At 46.7% G+C, this 23,070-nt stretch overlaps 1 protein-coding gene across 1 annotated transcript in view; it reads left to right on the forward strand.

Annotated features, from left to right (window-relative positions):
- The window catches only part of SLC13A5 (solute carrier family 13 member 5), a 157,945-nt gene extending 136,135 nt beyond the window's left edge, over positions 1–21,810 (forward strand). The window contains exons 10-13 of the mRNA XM_073565550.1: positions 11,214–11,329; positions 11,408–11,569; positions 12,369–12,506; positions 13,522–21,810. Of these exons, the coding sequence (XP_073421651.1) occupies positions 11,214–11,329; positions 11,408–11,569; positions 12,369–12,506; positions 13,522–13,650 (545 nt within the window). The 3' untranslated portion in view covers positions 13,651–21,810. The remainder of the gene's footprint in view (positions 1–11,213; positions 11,330–11,407; positions 11,570–12,368; positions 12,507–13,521) is intronic.
- The last annotated feature ends 1,260 nt before the right edge of the window (positions 21,811–23,070 follow it).

Below are 23,070 nucleotides of genomic sequence, written 5' to 3' on the forward strand. Positions count from 1 at the left end.
CTGGTATGCATGGTCCCCTCACCCCCCAATCCTGGTATGCATGGTATCCTCACCCCCCTTTCCTGGTATGCATGGTCCTCTCACACCCCAATCCTGGTATGCATGGTCCCCTCACCCCCCTTTCCTGGTATGCATGGTCCCCTCACCCCCAATCCTGGTATGCATTGTCCCCTCACCCCCCAATCTTGGTATGCATGGTCCCCTCACCCCCCTTTGCTGGTATGCATGGTCCTCTCACACCCCAATCCTGGAATGTATGCTCACCATCACCCCCCTTTCCTGGTATGCAGGGTACTCTCACCCCCCAATCCTGGTATGCATGGTCCCCTCACCCCCAATCCTGGTATGCATGGTCCCCTCACCCCCCAATCCTGGTATGCATGGTCCCCTCACCCCCCAATCCTGGTATGCATGGTCCCCTCACCCCCCAATCCTAGTATGCATGCTCACCGTTACCCGACTTTCCTGGTATGCATGGTCCCCTCACCCCCCAATCCTGGCATGCATGGTATCCTCACCCCCCTTTCCTGGTATGCATGGTCCCCTCACCCCTCTATTCTGTTATGCATGGTCCCCTCACCCCCCTTTCTTGGTATGCATGGTCCCCTCACCCCTCTATTCTGTTATGCATGGTCCCCTCACCCCCCTTTCTTGGTATGCATGGTCCCCCCCTTTGCTGGTATCCATGGTCCTCTCACACCCCAATCCTGGTATGTATGCTAACCATCACCCCCCTTTCCTGGTATGCATGGTCCTCTCATCCCCCCAATCCTGGTATGCATTGCCCCCTCACCCCCCTTTCCTGGTATGCATGGCCCCTCACCCCCAATCCTGGTATGCATGGTCCCCTCACCCCCCCTTTCCTGGTATGCGTGGTCCCCTCAACCCCCTTTCCTGGTATGCGTGGTCCCCTCACCCCCCAATTCTGGTATGCATGGTCTCCTCACCCCCAATCCTGGTATGCATGTTCCCCTCACCCCACCTTCCCTGGTATGCATGGTCCCCTCACCCCCTAATCTTGGTATGCATGGTCCCCTCACCCCCATTTCATAGTATGCATGGTCCCCTCACCACCCAATCCTGGTATGCATGGTCCCCTCACCCCCCAATCCTGGTATGCATGGTCCCCTCACCCCCCAATCCTGGTATACATTGTCCCCTCACCCCCCAATCCTGGTATGCATGGTTCCCTCACCCCCCAATCTTGGTATGCATGGTCCCCTCACCCCCCTTTGCTGGTATGCATGGTCCTCTCACACCCCAATCCTGGTATGTATGCTCACCATCACCCCCCTTTCCTGGTATGCATGGTCCCCTCACGCCCCTTTCCTGGTATGCATGGTCCCCTCACCCCCCAATCCTGGTATGCATGGTCCCCTCACCCCCAAATCCTGGTATGCATGGTCCCCTCACCCCCCAATCCTGGTATGCATAGTCCCCTCACCCCCCTTTCCTGCTATGCATGGTCCCCTCACCCCCCAATCCTAGTATGCATGCTCACCGTTACCCGACTTTCCTGGTATGCATGGTCCCCTCACCCCCCAATCCTGGTATGCATGGTATCCTCACCCCCCTTTCCTGGTATGCATGGTCCTCTCACACCCCAATCCTGGTATGCATGGTCCCCTCACCCCCCTTTCCTGGTATGCATGGTCCCCTCACCCCCAATCCTGGTATGCATTGTCCCCTCACCCCCCAATCTTGGTATGCATGGTCCCCTCACCCCCCTTTGCTGGTATGCATGGTCCTCTCACACCCCAATCCTGGAATGTATGCTCACCATCACCCCCCTTTCCTGGTATGCAGGGTACTCTCACCCCCCAATCCTGGTATGCATGGTCCCCTCACCCCCAATCCTGGTATGCATGGTCCCCTCACCCCCCAATCCTGGTATGCATGGTCCCCTCACCCCCCAAACCTGGTATGCATGGTCCCCTCACCCCCAAATCCTGGTATGCATGGTCCCCTCACCCCCCAATCCTGGTATGCATGGTCCCCTCACCCCCCTTTCCTGCTATGCATGGTCCCCTCACCCCCCAATCCTAGTATGCATGCTCACCGTTACCTGACTTTCCTGGTATGCATGGTCCCCTCACCCCCCAATCCTGGTATGCATGGTATCCTCACCCCCCTTTCCTGGTATGCATGGTCCTCTCACACCACAATCCTGGTATGCATGGTCCCCTCACCCCCCTTTCCTGGTATGCATGGTCCCCTCACCCCCAATCCTGGTATGCATGGTCCCCTCACCCCCCAATCTTGGTATGCATGGTCCCCTCACCCCCCTTTGCTGGTATGCATGGTCCTCTCACACCCCAATCCTGGAATGTATGCTCACCATCACCCCCCTTTCCTGGTATGCAGGGTACTCTCACCCCCCAATCCTGGTATGCATGGTCCCCTCACCCCCAATCCTGGTATTCATGGTCCCCTCACCCCCCAATCTTGGTATGCATGGTCCCCTCACCCACCTTTGCTGGTATGCATGGTCCTCTCACACCCCAATCCTGGTATGTATGCTCACCATCACCCCCCTTTCCTGGTATGCAGGGTCCTCTCACCCCCCAATCCTAGTATGCATGGTCCCCTTACCCCCCTTTCCTGGTATGCATGGTCCCCTCACCCCCCAATCTTGGCATGCATGGTCCCCTCACCCCCCTTTCCTGGTATGCATGGTCCCCTCACCCCCCAATCCTGGTATGCATGGTCCCCTCACCCCCCTTTCCTGGTATGCGCGGTCCCCTCACCCCCCTTTCCTGGTATACGTGGTCCCCTCACCTCTCTTTCCTGGTATGCATGGTCCTCTCAACCCCCCAATCCTGGTATGCATGGTCCTCTCAACCCTCTTTCCTGGTATGCATGGTCCTCTTACCCCCCAATCCTGGTATGCATGGTCCCCTCACCCCCCTATCCTGGTATGCATGGTCCCCTCACCCCCCTTTGCTGGTATGCATGGTCCTCTCACACCCCAATCCTGGTATGTATGCTCACCGTCACCCCCCTTTCCTGGTATGCATGGTCCCCTCACCCCCCAATCCCGGTATGCATGGTATCCTCACCCCCCTTTCCTGGTATGCATGGTCTCCTCACCCCCCTATCCTGGTATGCATGGTCCCCTCACTCCCCAATCCTGGTATGCATGGTCCCCTCACCCCCCAATCCTGGTATGCATGCTCACCGTTACCCGACTTTCCTGGTATGCATGGTCCCCTCACCCCCCAATCCTGGTATGCATGGTATCCTCACCCCCCCTTTCCTGGTATGCATGGTCCTCTCACCCCTCAATCCTGGCATGCATGGTCCCCTCACCCCTCTATTCTGGTATGCATGGTCCCCTCACCCCCCTTTCTTGGTATGCATGGTCCCCCCCTTTGCTGGTATGCATAGTCCTCTCACACCCCAATCCTGGTATGTATGCTCACCATCACCCCCTTTTCCTGGTATGCATGGTCCTCTCATCCCCCTTTCCTGGTATGCATGGTCCCCTCACCCCCCTTTCCTGGTATGCATGGTCCCCTCACCCCCCAAACCTGGTATGCGTGGTCCCCTCACCCCCCAATCCTGGTATGCATGGTCCCCTCACCCCCAATCCTGGTATGCATGTTCCCCTCACCCCCCTTTCCTGGTATGCATGGACCCTCACCCCCCTTCCCTGGTATGCATGGTCCCCTCACCCCCCAATCCTGGTATGCATGGTCCCCTCACCCCCCTTTCATGGTATGCATGGTGCCCTCACCCCCCAATCCTGGTATGTATGCTCACCATCACCCCCCTTTCCTGTTATGCATGGTCCTCTCACCCCCCAATCCTGGTATGCATGGTCCCCTCACCCCACTTTCATGGTATGCATGGTCCCCTCACCCCCAATCCTGGTATGCATGGTCCCCTCACCCCCCAATCCTGGTATGCATGGTTCCCTCTCCCCCCAATCTTGGTATTCATGGTCCCCTCACCCCCCTTTCCTGGTATGCATGGTCCCCTCACCCCCCTTTCTTGGTATGCATGGTCCACTCACCCCCCAATCCTGGTATGCATGGTCCCCTCACCCCCCTTTGCTGGTATGCATGGTCCCCTCACCCCCCAATCCTAGTATGCATGCTCACCGTTACTCGACTTTCCTGGTATGCATGGTCCCCTCACCCCCCAATCCTGGTATGCATGGTATCCTCACCCCCCTTTCCTGGTATGCATGGTCCTCTCACACCCCAATCCTGGTATGCATGGTCCACTCACCCCCCAATCCTGGTGTGCATGGTCCCCTCACCCCCCAATCCTGGTGTGCATGGTCCACTCACCCCCCAATCTTGGTATGCATGGTCCCCTCACTCCCCTTTCCTGGTATGCATGGTCCCCTCACTCCCCTTTCCTGGTATGCATGGTCCCCTCACCCCCAATCCTGGTATGCATGGTCCACTCACCCCCCAATCCTGGTGTGCATGGTCCCCTCACGCCCCAATCCTGGTATGCATGGTCCCCTCACCCCCCAATCTTGGTATGCATGGTCCCCTCACCCCCCAATCTTGGCATGCATGGTCCCCTCACCCCCCTTTCCTGGTATGCATGGTCCCCTCACCCCCCAATCTTGGCATGCATGGTCCCCTCACCCCCCTTTCCTGGTATGCATGGTCCCCTCACCCCCCCTTTCCTGGTATGCGCGGTCCCCTCACCCCCCTTTCCTGGTATGCATGGTCTCCTCACCCCCAATCCTGGTATGCATGGTCCCCTCACCCCCTTTCCTGGTATGCATTATGCATGGACCCCTCACCCCCCAATCCTGGTATGCATGGTCCCCTCACCCCCCAATCCTGGTATGCATGGTCCCCTCACCCCCCAATCTTGGGATGCATGGTCCCCTCACCCCCCTTTGCTGGTATGCATGGTCCTCTCACACCCCAATCCTGGTATGTATGCTCACCATCACCCCCTTTCCTGGTATGCATGGTCCTCTCACCCCCCAATCCTGGTATGCATGGTCCCCTCACCCTTTTTTCCTGGTGTGCATGGTCCCCTCACCCCCCAATCCTGGTATGCATCGTCCCCTCACCCCCCCAATCCTGGTATGCATGGTCCCCTCACCCCCCAATCTTGGTATGCATGGTCCCCTCACCCCCCTTTGCTGGTATGCATAGTCCTCTCACACCCCAATCCTGGTATGTATGCTCACCATCACCCCCCTTTCCTGGTATGCATGGTCCCCTCACCCCCCTTTCCTGGTATGCATGGTCCCCTCACCCCCTTTCCTGGTATGCATGGTCCCCTCACCCCCCAATCCTGGTATGCATGGTCCCCTCACCCCCTTTCCTGGTATGCATGGTCACCTCACCCCCCAATCCTGGTATGCATGGTCCCCTCACCCCCCTTTCCTGCTATGCATGGTCCCCTCACCCCCCAATCCTGGTATGCACGCTCACCGTTACCTGACTTTCCTGGTATGCATGGTTCCCTCACCCCCCAATCCTGGTATGCATGGTATCCTCACCCCCCCTTTCCTGGTACGCATGGTCCCCTCACCCCCCAATCCTGGTATGCATGGTCCCCTCACCCCCCAATCCTGGTATGCATTGTTCCCTCACCCCCCAGTCTTGGTATGCATGGTCCCCTCACCCCCCTTTGCTGGTATGCATGATCCTCTCACACCCCAATCCTGGTATGTATGCTCACCATCACCCCCCTTTCCTGGTATGCATGGTCCTCTCACCCCCCAATCCTGGTATACATGGTCCCCTCACCCCCCTTTCCTGGTATGCATGGTCCCCTCACCCCCCAGTCCTGGTATGCATGGTCCCCTCACCCCCTTTCCTGCTATGCATGGTCCCCTCTACCCCCTTTCCTGGTATGCATGGTCCCCTCACCCCCCAATCCTGCTATGCATGGTCCCCTCTACCCCCCTTTCCTGGTATGCATGGTCCCCTCACCCCCCAATCCTGGTATGCATGGTCCCCTCACCCCCCAATCCTGGTATGCATGGTCCCCTCACCCCCCCAATCCTGGTATGCATGGTCCCCTCACCCCCCTTTCATGGTATGCATGGTCCCCTCACCCCCCAATCCTGGTATGCATGGTCCCCTCACCCCCCAATCCTGGTATGCATGGTCCCCTCACCCCCCTTTCCAGGTATGCATGGTCCTCTCACCCCCTATCCGTGTAGCTGCGACCAATCAGCGTCGCGGCCCTCTGTCCGCGACCAATAAGCAACGCGGTCCTGTAGCCGCGACCAATCACTGCCGCGGCCCTCTAGCATGTAAAAAAATATTATTAAAAATAAAAAAAAGTTATTCTCACCTTCCGACGGCCTCCTGTCTTCTTTCCACGCGCCCGGCCTCGCGTTCCCAGTAATGCTTTGCGGCTTAGACCGCTGATGACGTCGGTCTTCTTTCTCGCTCTCGCAAGAGTGACGTCGGTCTTCTTTCTCGCTCTCGCGAGATTGACGTCATCAGCGGTCTAAGCCACAAAGCATTACTGGGAACGCGAGGCCGGGCACATGGAAAGAAGACAGGAGGCTGTCGGAAGGTGAGAATAACCTTTTTATTTATTTTAATTCTCTTTTTTACAGATTAAGGCCTGCGCCCGATTGAGCGCTGCGCCCGACTGCGCCTGCCGCTGATTGGTCGCAGCCTGGCGGCCGCGACCAATCAGCGGCAGGCGCAGCTTACCGTTACAAACAGCTGTGCCTGTCGCTGTTTGGTTGCGGCCTGGCGGGGGCCTAGCGGCCGCGACCGGTCAGCGGCCCGCGATTTCGGTTACAGACAGACATGATAAGACGATTATATATATAGATAGAATGGTAGAGTTGAATGGGACCTCCTGGGTCATCTGGTCCAACTCCTGCTCAAAGCAGGATATTTACAGAACTAAATGAGATATTTATGCTAATCTATAATATAACGCTGGGAGCGTCACTCTATCTGAAGTCTTTATAGAATGAGCAAGCGCAACGCGCCTGCGCAGTCTGGACAGAGTAACGCACCCGGGGATGAGGAGGGTGGCCCAGGAGATCGCGGTATGCGTAAGCACTGAATGCATACCGCGATCTCCGGCACAACACCTTACTGATCCAGTGTTGCGCGGGGTCTTGCTGGGATGTTAGGAATGGGCGGGTTGTGGTGCTGGCATCAGTGCATGCCCAGTCTGTGCTTTCGGCGCCATTTTGTGGAATTCATACTGCAGTGTGTCTTCAAGAAAATGGTGCCGGAAAGTGATGATTGCGCAGGCATCGATTTCGCTGGCACAAACCCGCCCTCTCCTGACATCACGGCCCAACAACTTACCGATCCGGTATTGCCATGGGGTCTCGCCGTGATGTCTGGAGAGGGTGGGTTGTGGTGCCGGTATCGGGCACGGATTTCGGCGGCACAATCCTGCCCTCTCCTGACCTCACAGCGAGACCCTGCGGCAATACCAGGGTTGGGGGGGTGAGGGGAACCATGCATACGAGGATTGGGGGGTGAGGGGACCATGCATTCCAGGATTGGGGGGGTGAGGGGACCATGCATTCCAGGATAAGGGGGTGAGGGGACCATGCATTCCAGGATTGAGGGGTGAGGGGACCATGCATTGCAGGATTGGGGGGTGAGGGAACCATGCATACCAGGATTGGGAGGGTGAGGGGGACCATGCATTCCAGGATTGGGGGGTGAGGGGACCATGCATTCCAGGATTGGGGGGTGAGGGGACCATGCATACCATGATAGGGATGAGGGGGTACCATACATACCAGGATTGGGGGGTAAGGGGACCATGTATACCAGGATTGGGGGGTGAGGGGGACCATGCATGCCAGGATTGGGGGGGTGAGGGGACCATGCATTCCAGGATTGAGGGGTGAGGGGACCATGCATTCCAAGATTAGGGGGTGAGGGGACCATGCATACCAGGATTGGGGGGTGAGAACATGCATACCAGGATTGGGGGGGTGAGGGGACCATGCATACCAGGATGAGGAATGGAGTGCCATGCATACCAGGATTGGGGGTTAGGGGACCATGCATATCAGGATAGGGGGGTGAGGGGTAGCAAGCATACCAGGATAGGGGGGTGAGAGGACCATGCATACCAGCTAAGGGGGGGTGAGAGGACCATGCATAACAGGATAGGGGGATGAGAGGACCATGCATACCAGGTTGGGGGTGAGAGGACCATGCATACCAGGATAGGGGGTTGAGGGGACCATGCATACCAGGATTGGGGGGTGAGAGGACCATGTATACCAGGAAAGGGGGGTGAGAGGACCATACATACCAGGATTGGGGGATGAGGGGTGCCATGCATACCAGGATAGGGGGGTGAGGGGTACCATGCATACCAGGATTGGGGATGAGGGGACCTTGCAACCCAGAATTGGGAGGTAAGGGGTGCCATGTATACCAGGATTGGGGATGAGGGGACCATGCATGCCAGGATTGGCGGGTGAGGGAGTACCATACATCCTACGATAGGGATGAGGGGGGACCATGCATACCAGGATTGGGGGGTGAGGGGACCATGCATACCAGGATTGGGGGGTGAGGGGACCATGCATACCATGATAGGTATGAGGTGGTACCATGCATACCAGGATTGGGGGGAGAGGGAACCATGAATATCAGGATATGGATGAGGGGCCACCGTGCATACCCAGATTGGGGGGTGAGGGGACCATACATACCAGGATAAGGATGAGGGGGTACCATTCATACCAGGATAGGGATGAGGAGGTACTATGCATACCAGGATTGGGGGGTGAGGGGACCATGCATACCAGGATGAGGAATATGGTGCCATGCATACCAGGATTGGGTGGGGGGTGAGGGGACCATACATACCAGAATACGGATGAGGGGACCATACATACCAGGATTGGGGGCTAAGGGGACCATGCATACCAGGATGAGGAATGGGGTGCCATGCATACCAGGATTGGGGGTGACCATACATACCAGAATAGGGATGAGGGGGCCATACATAGCAGGATAGGGATGAGGGGTACCATACATACCAGGATAGGAGGGGGCAGCACATACCAGGATGGGAGACCATATACCAATAAAAATGCTTGCCACCCGGGCGTAGAACAGGTTCATAGCTAGTATTATATATGCTGTTTGTATTTATTGATTTATTTACTCATTTACTGGACAATTGGTTCTTAATGTGAGAACCTTGTTCAAAACTGGTCCAGAAGAATACACACAACGTGGTATCAAAGGAGTTGTGCACATAATCCAATTTGCGAGTTAGTCAGCTGTTCACCTCTGTGCTATGGGATGTTTCCTCTATGAAATGTGGCGTGATATGTGCCCACTTATAGTTACATAGTATGACTGAAAAAGACATATGGTTATCAATTTCAACTAAGAAATGGGAGAAGTAGAGGTAATGGGTAAATGAATAAGAATCCGGCACAAGCCAATCTGCCCTAAAAAGTAACTTCATTTACTGATCTTCAGTGATCCCACTGGATTAATATTTAAGATTTATATAACTGTTGAAGTAATTTTGGAAAATGAAGAAATTTCAACTTCAGAATCTTCAGTTAAAAACTATGAATTTATTCAATAAATCCAATAAGTATAAAAAAGTTGCAATACCAATACCGAGATAATCTAGCAAACACGTTTCAGACAACCGTCTTTAGTCATTGCATGAATATGCTGGAATTTCTTGCTTTTCGTTTATTTTCTGTGTCACTACAAGCTCCCATGCCTTCCATTCCTTTTTTTAAGCTATCACCCATTTCTACATTACTACAGTGACTAGTTCTTGAGACAGACTATTTCATACATTCACATGTCTGATGTTAGAGCGATTGCAGACTTTTAGCAGAAGACCAAACAATTCCTTTATGTAACTGCAGACTTCTGAATCATCACAGCGTGCGCATTGCATGCTGTTAGGAATCTCCGAAGAGACATGTTGGTAAAATAATCACAAATATGTCATTTGTATACTTATGGCCACATTCCAACTAGATGTCTGAGTCCTCGTGTTATTTACTTGTACTGAGCAGTGTTGCACACATGTAGTTAGAATGTGGCAAGAAGTATAAAAATCACATACTTGCAGTCACGTGACTGCCAGCTCTCGCAACCGACACTGAAGAATCCTGACAGTGAGCAGTGTGCACGTTCTGAGAATTCAGATGTCTGCAGTAACCTCAGTGACTATAGTCTTTTAGCAAAAGAAACAACAGCCCCTACAAAAAAAAGTCTCACCCCTGGATGTTGTAACCCCTTTATTCTTCGGACAGAGGGAACATCTGCTTGCTCTTGGAAGGGTTTTTTGCATCTAGAATGGGTTATAGTTGGTTGTCCGCCCTTCTATGACCACCAATTGCTCCATCTCTTGCATTGAAATAAAACTTTAAATGGAAGATTTTACCTGCGTTTCAGGTATCATGAATCAAACATTGGTGTTGCACTAATGAAGCTGTGCATGTTTTACTCTGAACAGGGAAAATATACGGCAAATTTGAAAAATTGTCTGAACATTGCCCGTTTCAGATAATTCGTCCAAGGCAGGTTTCCGGTGACTTCTCCTGTCCCCGCACCCCTAAGCTGACAAGTCTCTCCCTATAGAAGCAAATAGGGAATGAGCTGCGAGTGTATGGAAGAGGGGTGAGAAGAAGTCATCAGTGACCTGCCTCAGAAAGCTCATCCAAGATGGATTGTCCCTAAACTTAGTTTCCCCTGAAATACTGTAGGATTTCAGGGTAAAACATACATGGCCTGAAGAGCGTAAGTAGTATGCCATGCACAATGCCCATGGTTTGGGCAGCATGGATCTACTGTCAGGACCCCTTTAAATCTCATCTCATGGTTAAAGGTGTTGTATGGAACAATTCTGGCAAACAGGCTTGGACTGGAGAACAGGAGAATCCTCCAGTGGGCCACCTGCCTGTTATATCAGCAGTACTTGGCACTATTTACTTGAATCGCTATGTATAGACAAAGGCAGCATCTTATTCATTTAACAATCTATCCAGTTCATTGTTATATAAATTTGTGATTGAGGATAATGTGACATTTGTATGTAGCTGTAAAGTGCGGCCCTGGAGTTGGTTACTGGGGGGCTCTTGGCACCTGAGTCCGACACGGCTGGCAAAGTATTAATAGGATACCCCATAAATATGCCAGCAGGGTATAATACCAAAAAGTCCTGTTTCCCACTTTGTAGAAGAGAAGACTCACTCTATACATATTTGTGTTGGTTAGAAACAATATCCTTATTTCTTACAGAGCATGAGTCATTTATGTCTGTACCATTACTGACATGGAAAGTGGTTCATAAGAAGATGCCCTGGAGCATTATACTTCTTCTAGGTGGCGGCTTTGCCTTGGCCAAAGGAAGTGATGTAAGTACCAATATACTTTAATTGCGCAGCTCATTATACATATTTACATATTAATTATTGATTTTTCTATCTTTTTAGGCTTCTGGACTGTCCTATTGGCTGGGCGAACAAATGACATTTTTGCATAGCATTCCCGCGTGGGCCATTGCCATGATTTTGTCTTTAATGATTGCGGTTTTCACCGAATGTGCCAGCAATGTTGCAACAGCAACCCTCTTTCTTCCAATTCTTGCCTCCATGGTGAGTTCTGCTTCTTTTCACTATATAATTATGATATTTGGTCAGTCATCAATGTTATGTATCAAAAAATATTAAATGATTGAACACTATTGGATAATGTTCATTCATTGAAAACCAAAGTGCTGCACAACGTAAAGATAATCTACACTGACACCGCTCCTCGGTACTGTGCTTCTATAGTTTACACTGAATAGTGAGGGCTGCAGCCAATCAATGGCCACTGATTGACTGCAGCAGTCACCTGACATTATGGCAGGAGATAGGTGGTGGACACGGGGTTCAGGGTGCAAGTGATGCACCTGCCTGGGCAGTACCTATAGATTTTTTTTTAAGTATGTGCAACACTCTGGGGCAATAAATAAAGAGGTGTACATTAGTGGACAATCCCTTTAAATAAATAAATGTAAGTACTCAGCATAAAATACCTAGTTCTCTATTAGGTTCCATTGACACTTTGGGAAAACATGTGTAAATGTTGTATATGCTCCATTGCCAGTAGTTACTGGTAGTTTACAATTAGAGTATGGTCCTCATCACATCCATGAGCCATATTGGAAAGCTGCTCTAATGGACCCCATAACTAACCATTACATCCATTTATGTGATTAGATACAACGTAATTCTACATTTCCCGGAAGCAGCTTCAATGATCTTATCTGTCTGATAATAGCTGGTCCTTGGGGATTCCAGTATCTGGATCCACAACGAACTTCTGATAACCAGAGCTGCCCCATTCTAACCTGCGCTTGTCCTCCAGATTGCCCTAATATTCACTTTTTTCATCATTTTCTTATTTCAGGCTAAATCAATCATGGTAAACCCATTGTACATTATGATCCCTTGCACTCTCAGCACGTCCTTTGCTTTCATGTTACCTGTGGCCACACCACCAAATGCAATTGTCTTCTCATATGGACATCTTCATGTATCGGATATGGTAACTATCTTGACAGTTGTTTTGGGGGAAAAAATTAACGCGTGAGGATGGTTGAACAAAGAAGTTAGCAAATTTTAGGGAAAACTCTGTGGTCTTTACACTTCCCTTAGAAATAAGGCCATTTTTGCACTTTTCTTTTTTCCCTTCCCTTTCCACCAGAGAAATGTTAAACTTGTACCCAAATTTTGGACACCCATGATTAAACACTAATGATCTGTTATAACATTATATTATGGGAATACCAGAAGTCATTTTATATACTAAGTGCAGTAAAGGGGAAAAATTTACAAAAAACTAACTTTTAGAAAGTATTAATTTTAGGCTACACACTATTCGCCAAATTTGTCACAGTGTTTTAAAAATCTAGTGGTTTTTAAGGGCTCGTGTACATGACCGTATTTTCAGTCCAAGTGTGAACCGAACATTGGATCATGCCGAGACCAATATTATTCTATGGGGCTGTGCACATGCCCGATTTTTTCCTATGACAGAGCTGGTTAGTGGGAAAAATTGCAGCATATTCGAACTTAATCCAATATTTGTATCGCACTCGGCTGTGTAGTCAATGAGTCTTGACTGTCAGGATGGAGAATTTTTTTTTTCCATCGTCTCATCCGAGATAATCGGATCACAGTCTGATCAGAGTTTAATCCGAGTGGGATTTGCATATGCGACCTGATTCTCTTGGATGAGAGAATATACGCTCACGCGACCCTAGCCTTAGACTGTCTAGTCTAAGTTTACACTTCTGATTATTTGGCATAGTTTGCCCTAATAATTTGCACCAAAATATGGTGACACAATTTAGGTCACAACCTTTCCAGATAAGAAGCACCCCCTTCTCTGTTGGGTCACACCCTTCGTTGGAGAACGTATCTAAAATATACAATATGATGCTGGGCATGCAGCTATTTTTTTTTCTATGAAATGAAGCCAGAATCAGCTTAGTAAATGCCTCAATGAGTTTTCGAACATCTGCTATCCACAAAATCACACGATATTTCTCCCGTTTTAGGTGAGAACTGGCATTATGATGAATATTATTGGTATCTTATGCACCACCATAGCCATCAACAGTTGGGGCCGTCCCATGTTCAACTTGGACACTTTCCCAATATGGGCCAACAGTACAGATGGGCAATGATGCAAAATAATTTCAACAGAAATGAGTCACAAGGCTTGCAACCATGACGAAGAACACTGTTGTGAAATCTTGTGTATTAAATAGTCACAATGCGGGTAATGATTGAGCAAGAACCAGTGATTCTATGAACCTTACAAAATCAAGGGAAGAGATTTTGTCAATAGATCAACTATACGAAGAAGCTTCTTCCAAGATTACACTGACTGATTCCAGCATCAGAAAGTCAACGAACCTTTTTGTAAATACGCATTTTGCACAAGTTTGGTGATTAGTAGTAAAATTTAATAGGGAAATCATCAGGATTTCTCTATTATATAGTTACAGTATAGGCAACCAATGAATCAGCTGGATCCTGTGTAATCTATTGTATTGCTAGGAAGGATCTGGCTGAGATATTACAGTATGTTCAGCGTTACAAGGTTTCAGTTACCTAAAGGGGTTTCCACTACTAGGACAAGCCCTTCTTAAACTAAACTTTTGACCCAAGAATATAATAAAGCCTATATTCACCTCCCATGCCGGCGCCATTCCCGTGGTGTTGGCATTCGCTCTCCCCGCAGCTTTGATGCAGTGTTGTGACTTGTGACGCCGGCGCCCAATCAGCGCTGGGTCACTGTCTCCGCCTTTGGACAAACAACATGAAGAGGAAGCCAGTTTGTCTGAAGGCGGGGGAAGTGACGCCAGTAATGATTGGGTGCTGGGCATCACGTGTTATACCACCGCATCATAGTCCCGGGACCGCGAGTGCCGACACTGCAGGAACTGAGCCAGCACAGGAGGTGAGTATAGACTTTATTATTTTTTCTGGGCCGTTGTTTATGAAGGGGTTGTCCTAGTAGTGGGCAACCCTTTTAAAGATTGTTGCTCATTTTGTGAAAATATCAGAAATCCACATTAGTCTGCCTACATGGTGGTAATTCCAATTCTGTGAAAGAAGGAGCATAGACAACTGGATAATTTAGTGGTAATCCGTTCAACTCCATCCATTATTTATTGCCCAGTTTAATGGGCCTGAACTTTCCAGTTATGTACTGTATATTTAGAGGATTTCTAAGTAAATTGCCATGATCAATGAGTTGAAATTTTCGAAGAAATTTTATACTCAGCCAAAGTCTCATGCTATTCTTCACAGTAGGTAAATAACGGTCAGAATGCCTATCATAGAGTAATAGAATATCTGTTGGATTGATGTTTATTATAGTAAATTCACATTTTACACTAGTTTTACATATGTATAATCAGCAGTAATCCTGTAGTATTTGCAGATATGCATTGCTGGGCATATGTCATGTAGAAATGGCCATGATCTTAGTCTGGTCTCCACCATACAAATTCGAAAAAAAAAGACTTCTGAACCTGACAGTTTTTGGCAGGGCTTAATTATCTAATGTGTATGGTGAACTTCCAAATCAAATTAAATAAATAATGGAAATATAACACCCAATTCTTCTGGCTCCTTTGAAGATCAGCTCAGTTATTTAATAGTCCGTTCTTCTCAAACAGGACGCATGAATGTGCTGCAAAGCCAAGTGTTTGTGTATACTGGGGATCAGAAGAAATACTGTAGATGTTCGGGTGACTACTATCTGGGGTGTATGGGCACTTAAAGGGGCATTCCCGTCTTACACATTTATGGCATTTCACCAGGATATGTCGTAAATGTATAGTAGATGCGGGTCACACAAATAGGACCTGCATCTGTCTTTGGGTGCGAGGTCCTGATGCGCGTTACTGTCGGTGGAGAATTCTCATTCATTTGTATTGGAATTGCGACCAACTTTCCACCGACAGAAGCACACTGCGATGCCCAATTGCCTCTCAAAATAATGCAGCATAAAACCAACACTGGTGCAGTGATTTTTGCGAGGTCTGTTTTACAGTGAAACGATGCAGCAATTCAGAGAAAACATATGGGACCATATGGATCAAGTGATTACGGTAATCCAAGACGCTAGTCACTGGAGACCTGTGACTTAAGGGGAGTAGGATGGAAAGAAGGGGATGGTCATCTTGGACTTGTCAACCTAGCCGAATGGTTAAATGTATGTTTTCTCTGAATTGCTGCAGTGTTTAGCGTAAAGCATACTTTCCTGAAATTACAGTGCCAATATCCGTTTCGTCCTGCCTTCAGATCAGCCATCATGAATAATCTGTCAGGTTCCCCTTAATTCTACATGATTGCCTGTGAACTCACTGCTTACATTGCTACTCATACAAAATGTCAATAAGCTCATTGTATGAATTTTCAAGTAGTCCTTAAAGAGAATGTGTCATCAGAAAATGACCTATTAATTAAATCAGGATTTTGTGTTCAGTGTATTTTTTTATGTTTGGCAATGTTTGTTTTTAATACAGATTGTGACATGTAAAAAAACAAACAAACAAAAAAAAGAAATCTTGCCATTTTCACACTGGCTAGAGGAAGGATTATAGATTTTCACTTCCTATTGTTTTAGGAAATAACACATGTACACAGCCCCAATGATCTGACCCCGACCCTATCTGCTGTATTGAGGTGTCAAATAAGTCTATGCAAAGCTCATTGTGAAAAGAAGGGAAACTGAGTCAGGTGTGACATTGCCTGTTGTGATTGGTGGATCCAGAGTTATCATCTGTGTATAGAGGTGCTTACCTGTCATAGTAATCCTGCCTCTGATAATAAAGAGCCTGCTGAAAAGTCTTCCTGATAGAACAGGAAGTATGACTCTAAAAAAGTCCCACAGGTCAGAGCAAACATTGAAAGTTTATTAATTTTTTAAAATACATGTAAAACACAAAAACCTGATTTACATGGAATTTGTCAGTATAATCAACCCTCCTAAGCCGTCTATATGGGCATGTAGGTTAGAGATACGGTCTGAAGTCTTATTCCACAGAAATCCTCTTTTTCCTATATGTAAATGATAATCTGCCTCCAGAGCTTATTTTACATTAAGGGCGTGTTTCCAGTGTGATGTGTGATGGCCGCTCTCTGCTCTCCTGATCTCACTGCAGAGCTGTGTGTGATTATACCTGACACATCTGCAGGTTCCTCTCAGCTTCAGTTTCCATCTCACAGGCAGACAGGGGTGCAATATTGTTGTAATATAGCAGAGCTGTGAGAACTGCAGCAAATGTGTTTGTAAGAAGATAAAGTTCAGTTCTACTGTTCTGGGTTAGTTACTTGTCTCACACTGGTAATACCACCATTTATATAAAATAATCTCTGGAGGCAGATTCTTATGCAGATCAGTGTCCGGCAAATCGATCTTAACAGCTCATTTACATATAAGAAAACAGATATCTCTGAAATAAAACATCAGATTGCAGATATCAAGGTATCATTTTCATCAGCTTCCTGTGACCTACATGTCCATATAGACGGGTTAGGGGGGTTGATTTTACTGACAGATTCTCTTCAAACAATAGGTCACTTTTATGCTAAAGAGGAGTAAAGAAAATGTTCTGCCGTATGCCCAGGCAACACTTTTGAACTTCATTTAGGGAGATCTCCTGTTTCGGACCATTGTGATGCTGCAATTAGCTGCTCTCTTTTTAAAGGACAAAGATTAGTCATGTAAAGAAACTACTAGTCACCTAGTCATGTAAATGGGCCCCATATAATACAACATGTAAATGGCTGCTGCAGGAGAAATACACAGTATAAAATAGAAATGTTTAATCCTGTTATTAATTACTTGACAGTCCTTTAATTGTATTCGTCATCATAAAATATCATTTAGGTTCTAAGGGTTATTCTGCTTTATTCTGTGTTGACAGAATAAATGACAGTAAGTGTACTGCCAAATGATTTGTATGTGCTTACGTTATACCATGAAGCGCGTGACAGGGGCATTTAGATCAATGACTACAAAGATTAAAAACAAATCTGTGTGGACGATTTTACTAATGAAACCAGTGGTACGGCTGTACCTAAAAACAAGAAAAATTATCCGTCGTGTAGTAGAGGACAGCGCTGAGAAATCAATATTTCAAGCCACATGCAAACTAGCGCAAAAGTGTATTGGTAGAGTCTCTGATTCCACCTTCCTCTCCTTAAGTTGCCAATCAATTTTAACCCCTTAGTGACAGAGCTAATTTGGTACTTAATGACCAAACCAATTTTTACAATTCTGACCACTGTCAATTTATGAAGTTATAGCTCTGGAAAACTTCAACATATCCCACTGATTCTGAGATTGTTTTATCGTGACATATTGTACTTCATGTTAGTGGCAAAATTTATTTGAGATAACTTGCGTTTATTTATGAAAAAATGGAAATTTGGCAAAAATTTTGAAAATTTTGAAATTTTCAAACTTTTAATTTTTGTACCCTTAAATCAGAGAGTGGTGTCACACAAAGTAGTTAATAAATAACATTTCCCACATGTCTACTTTACATCAGAACAATTTTGGAAACATAATATTTTTTGTTAGGACGTTATAAGGGTTAAAAGGTGACCAGCAGTTTCTCATTTTTCCAACAAAATTTACAAAACTATTTTTTTAGGGACCACCTAACATTTGAAGTCAGTTTGGGGGGTCAATATAACAGAAAACACCAAAAAGTGACACCATTCTAAAAATTGAACCCTTTAAGATGCGGAAAAAACACATTCAAGAAGTTTATTAACCCTTCAGGTGCTTCACGACAACTAAAGCAATGTGGAAGGAAAAAATGAACATTTTACTTTTTTCACAAAAAATTTACTTTGGAACCAAATTTTTTTCATTTTTACAAGGGTATCAGGAGAAAATGGATGACAAAATTTGTTGGGCAATTTCTCCTGAGTACAACAATACCCCATATGTGGGGGTAAACCACTGTTTGGGCGCATGGCAGGGCTCATAAGGGAGGGAGCACTGTTTGACTTTTTGAACGCAAAATTGGCTGGAATCAATGGTGGCGCCATGTCGCGTTTGGAGACCCCCTGATGTACCTAAACAGTGGAACCTCCCCAATTCTAACTCCAACCCCAACACACCCCTAACCATAACCCCTAACCACAAACCTAACCCTAACACGCCCCTAACCCTAATCCCAACCAAAACTACAGCCCTAACCCTAGCCCAACCCAAATTTTAGCCCAACCCTAACTTTAGCCCAACCCGAAGCGTAGCCCTAACCCTAACCCTAGCCCAACCCTAACCCTAACTTTAGCCCAACCCTAACTTGCAATAGGATCCAGGTACACCAGAGGTACCATGCGGGCTCAGGGGACCCCATTTGTCTCTCCTCTGATGTACGATCACATCAGACGAGAGAGAAATTAAATGGGAAGTCAGACTTTTTTTTTAGGTCGCCGTTATTCCATTAAAAAGAGCGATCGGAACATTGGGGTTGGTAAAAATCAACCCAAATCATGCTCTCTAGGGTCTCAGCTACCCTCGGTAGCCGAGACCCCGGAGAAATTACGACGCAAGGGGGCACTATACACTTATTTCTCAGCGCTGTTAAAAAGCGGTGCTGAGGAATAGGTACCCTTAACTGCCACAGTTAAAAGGTGTATCGGTGGTCATTAAGGGGTTAAAGCTTTGAAGAACACTTCTGCAATGGCACTTTGGATTACAGGTATCACTTATATTTTTTTCTAGGATCTATATAGACATACCGCTAATTTAATTAATAAAATCTTCCTCACAGATTCTTTTTAAAGAAAATCTATCACCACGGTTTTACTATGTAATCTGAGAGCAGAATAATGTAGGAGCAGAGACCCTGAATGACATCAATGTGTCATTTGTTGAGCTTTGTGCTGCTGTTTCAATACAATCAGCAGGAGATTATCACAACACGACAAGTGTACTCGTGTCTCCTGTTCCAACCACTCCCCCACCAGTCATTAGCAGCTTTCTGTCACTATACAATGTACATAGAAAGATGTGGTGTGTACAGGGTTATAAACAGCTCAGCAACTGAGCTGTGCTACATCTGCAGCAGAGAAAACTGTGACTATCACAACTGATGCACCCAGTAAACTAAGTGGTACATCACTGGAATCAGGTTCTCTCCCCATCTCATGCTGCTGTTAGACTACACAATAAAAACCTGCTGCCAGATATCCTTTAATATGTAGAAAATTAATTAATATACACTGACACTTTTAGGAAAAGCTCTGTGAAATTATTCTTGCACTTTTTTGTACATGAAAGGAGTCTGTCACTAGAATATACGATTTAACCTAGGGCATTGTCATTAAAAGAGTTTTCTGGAATAGAAAAAAATAAAGGAAAGGTGATTATAAAGATATTTCTAAATTCCTTTAATTAGAAAATTACACTTGTTACACTGACAGAAACCTGTCCAAGAATATTAATAGGACAGGAGCCTGTGAGCATGTGCAGTAGGAAGCTCCGCCCCTTCAACGCTTCATGTGCAGGAAGATGAGCTCCCATTGGTTATTATAATCTTATACTGGAGATATCAGGGTGCTGAGGTAATAAAAAGGCCACTCACACTGCTGTCCACCCTGTCAGTCTCATCTGATACTAGAGATACCAAGAAGGCTGAGGTAAGAAGAGGTTGCTCACACTGCTGTGTATCTTATCTATCGAAACTAATATTGGAGATACCAGGATGCTGAGGTAAGGAGAGGCTGCTCACACTGCTGTGCACTCTGCCATTCTAATCTAAAGGGCATGTCACACTAAGCGATATCGCTAGCAATATCGCTATAACTTGTGACGTTATAGTGATATTGCTAGCGATATCGCTGTGTCTGATACTTACCTACGACCGGCTCCCCCGCTGGTTATCGCTGATCGCGCGAGAACGTCCAGGACTGTTTCTCGTCGTCAGCTTCCTGCGGCGCTTCCTGCTGTGACGACGAGCGATGCGTGGAGCCGGGCGGGAGGACGCAGGATCGCCTGGTGTGACAGGTAAGTAGCGACCCCCGTCCCCAGCGATGTCGCTGGTGAGATCTGCCTGTGTGGCAGCTCACTAGCGACCACTTAGCGATGTACCAGCGATCCTGACCGCGTCATATCGCTGGTCGGGATCGCTGGTACATCGCTAAGTGTGACAGGGCCTTAACTCTGGAGATACCAGGGTTGATAAGTTAAGAAGAGTTTGCTCATTCTGCTGTCTACCATGTCTATCTCATCCAACACTGAAGCTATCAGGCATGGTAAGGTAAGAAGACGCAACCCACACCGCTGTGCACCATGTCTATCTGATCTAATACTAGATATACCAGAGGTGCTGACGGAAGAAGAGGCTGCTCACATTGCTGTCCAACCTAAATGCTAAGTATATGCAGTAACCTGGCGATAGGTGACAGACAGTACAAGATATAGGTTATTTCCAGGTCACAACAGCAAAGCTTCTTATTGCACATGCTCACATGTACCTTTACTTTTAGCTTCTTTCAATGCAATAAGATGGTGACAAATTGTATGTACCACAGTGATTACCCCTCTGGACAAAAGAAATGTGATTTGTGAATTAAAGGTTTTTAGGAATATATTTATACCGTGTTAAATTTTGTTTCTCAATTATTTTCTATTCCCTGGAGAATTTCTTTAAAGAGATTACAATTTGAATAAGATTATCGTTCCTTCTATGACAGGTATAGAACCTTGGAACTACATAACCGGTGACAGCTTGATAACTTGACAAATTACTGAAGTGTTGACATTCTGTGCATTTTACACTTGTCAAATGTATCTCTTGTAATTGCCTCCTTTAATGTATTTAATTATGTAAAAGATACTTGCAGAGTGGTAAAGGATTTGTTATGTGGTATATTATGTCATATCCAGTTTTGATTTTTAGGTACCGTAGTTATAGTTATGAAATCGCAAAACAGATTATTCTGTTATTTTTAATATTTGAGTAGTTAGTAAGTGATAGACATAGAATTCAGTTCAGTGGAATTATAGAAATGTGAGCTAAATGTTGTTCAGTACAGATTGCTGATTAATATATATATTTTTAAAACAATGGATGTCCATTGATGAATTTTCCTTATATTTTTCACAAATTTTTTAATTACATCTTTGGATTTTCAGAAATTTGTATGTGAATTGCACACTTTTTGCTAAATATGGAATGATAACTGCCTTATCTCTCCATCGACAGAATAAACCATATATAGCACCAATATTTGTGGACTGTATTAGGAAGTGCAAATGTTAGGCTTTCTTGGGTGGTCCACTACTTGGACAACAAATTCTCAATCCCTATGTTTCTTACGTGTAAAATAGTAGCCCCTATACTCACCTCTGGTGCTGGTGCTGTTCCAGCGGTGTAGGCACCGTTTCACCTGTGGATTGAGTGACACTGTTATATCACAGGATCCCTACAGCCAGCTGCTTGACTCTCCCCACCTCTGGACAAATCACATACATCTAGAAGAATTGAGAGAGCAGCAGCATTGTTACATGATCCCCAGGACAGCCAGTGCCGACACCGCTGGAACAGCGACAACACCGGAAGTGAGTATAGGTGTCATTATGTTACAAGGAGCAAACATATAGACTGAGAAAGGTTTGGTCGACTGGTGGACAACCTCTTTAATTTGACTTTACTACATTTGCTTTGTCCTACAAATCAAATAATTCCTACTTGTAATGGGATGTTTTTGGCTAGTCGGTACACACAGGGTTAGGAAAGTTATTTTAATATACATAAGTCTTTTTTACAAGGAGAAAAAGGTGAAAAATATATATGCCACAGTTCCTGAGAAGTATCAATATGATGTAATGGGATATAGCCTGACTTTAAAGGCAATCTGTCAGTAGGATTACCCTCCTCAGCCGTCTATATGGGCACATAGGTCATAGGAAGCTGAATAAAATGATACCTTGATGACTGCGATGTCTTATTCCAGAGAAATCCATGTTTTTCTTAAATGTAAATGAGCTGTTCCAAGCTCTAGGGAGGATGTTGACTGGAAGATAACTCTGCCTCCAGATCTTATTTTACATGAAGAAACATTACCAGTGTAAGACAAGTAGCTAATACAGAATAGGAGAAATTAAATTTGTCTTCTTGCAAACACAGTTTTTGCAGCTCTCTGCGCTCTGCTGTATTGCAAAAATATTGGAGCACTGTCTGCTTGTGAGATGGAGGCTGAAGCGGAGAGGAACCTGCAGATGCGTCAGGTCTAATCACACACAGCTCTGCAATGAGATCAGGAGAGCAGAGAGCAGCCATTACACATCACACTGATAACTCCCCTTCATGTATAATAATCTCTGGAGGCAGAGTTATCTTCCAGGCAGCGTCCTCCCCAGAGCCTGGAAGAGCTCATTTACCTAAAGTGCCAAAAGATAATTTCTCAACAACAAGGCATCTGATATGAGACACACAGGGAGGACTGTTGTCAGCAGTCTATAACCTGTATGCCCATATTAATAGCATAGATAGGTCAAACGTGGTGACAGATTCCCTTTAAAGGGAACGTGTCATTAGAGAATGACCTATTGGTTAAATCAG

The sequence above is a fragment of the Dendrobates tinctorius genome, unplaced genomic scaffold (assembly GCF_039654945.1).
Source record: "Dendrobates tinctorius isolate UK_male_01 unplaced genomic scaffold, ASM3965494v1 ptg000016l, whole genome shotgun sequence".
In the NCBI taxonomy this organism is placed as follows: domain Eukaryota; kingdom Metazoa; phylum Chordata; class Amphibia; order Anura; family Dendrobatidae; genus Dendrobates; species Dendrobates tinctorius.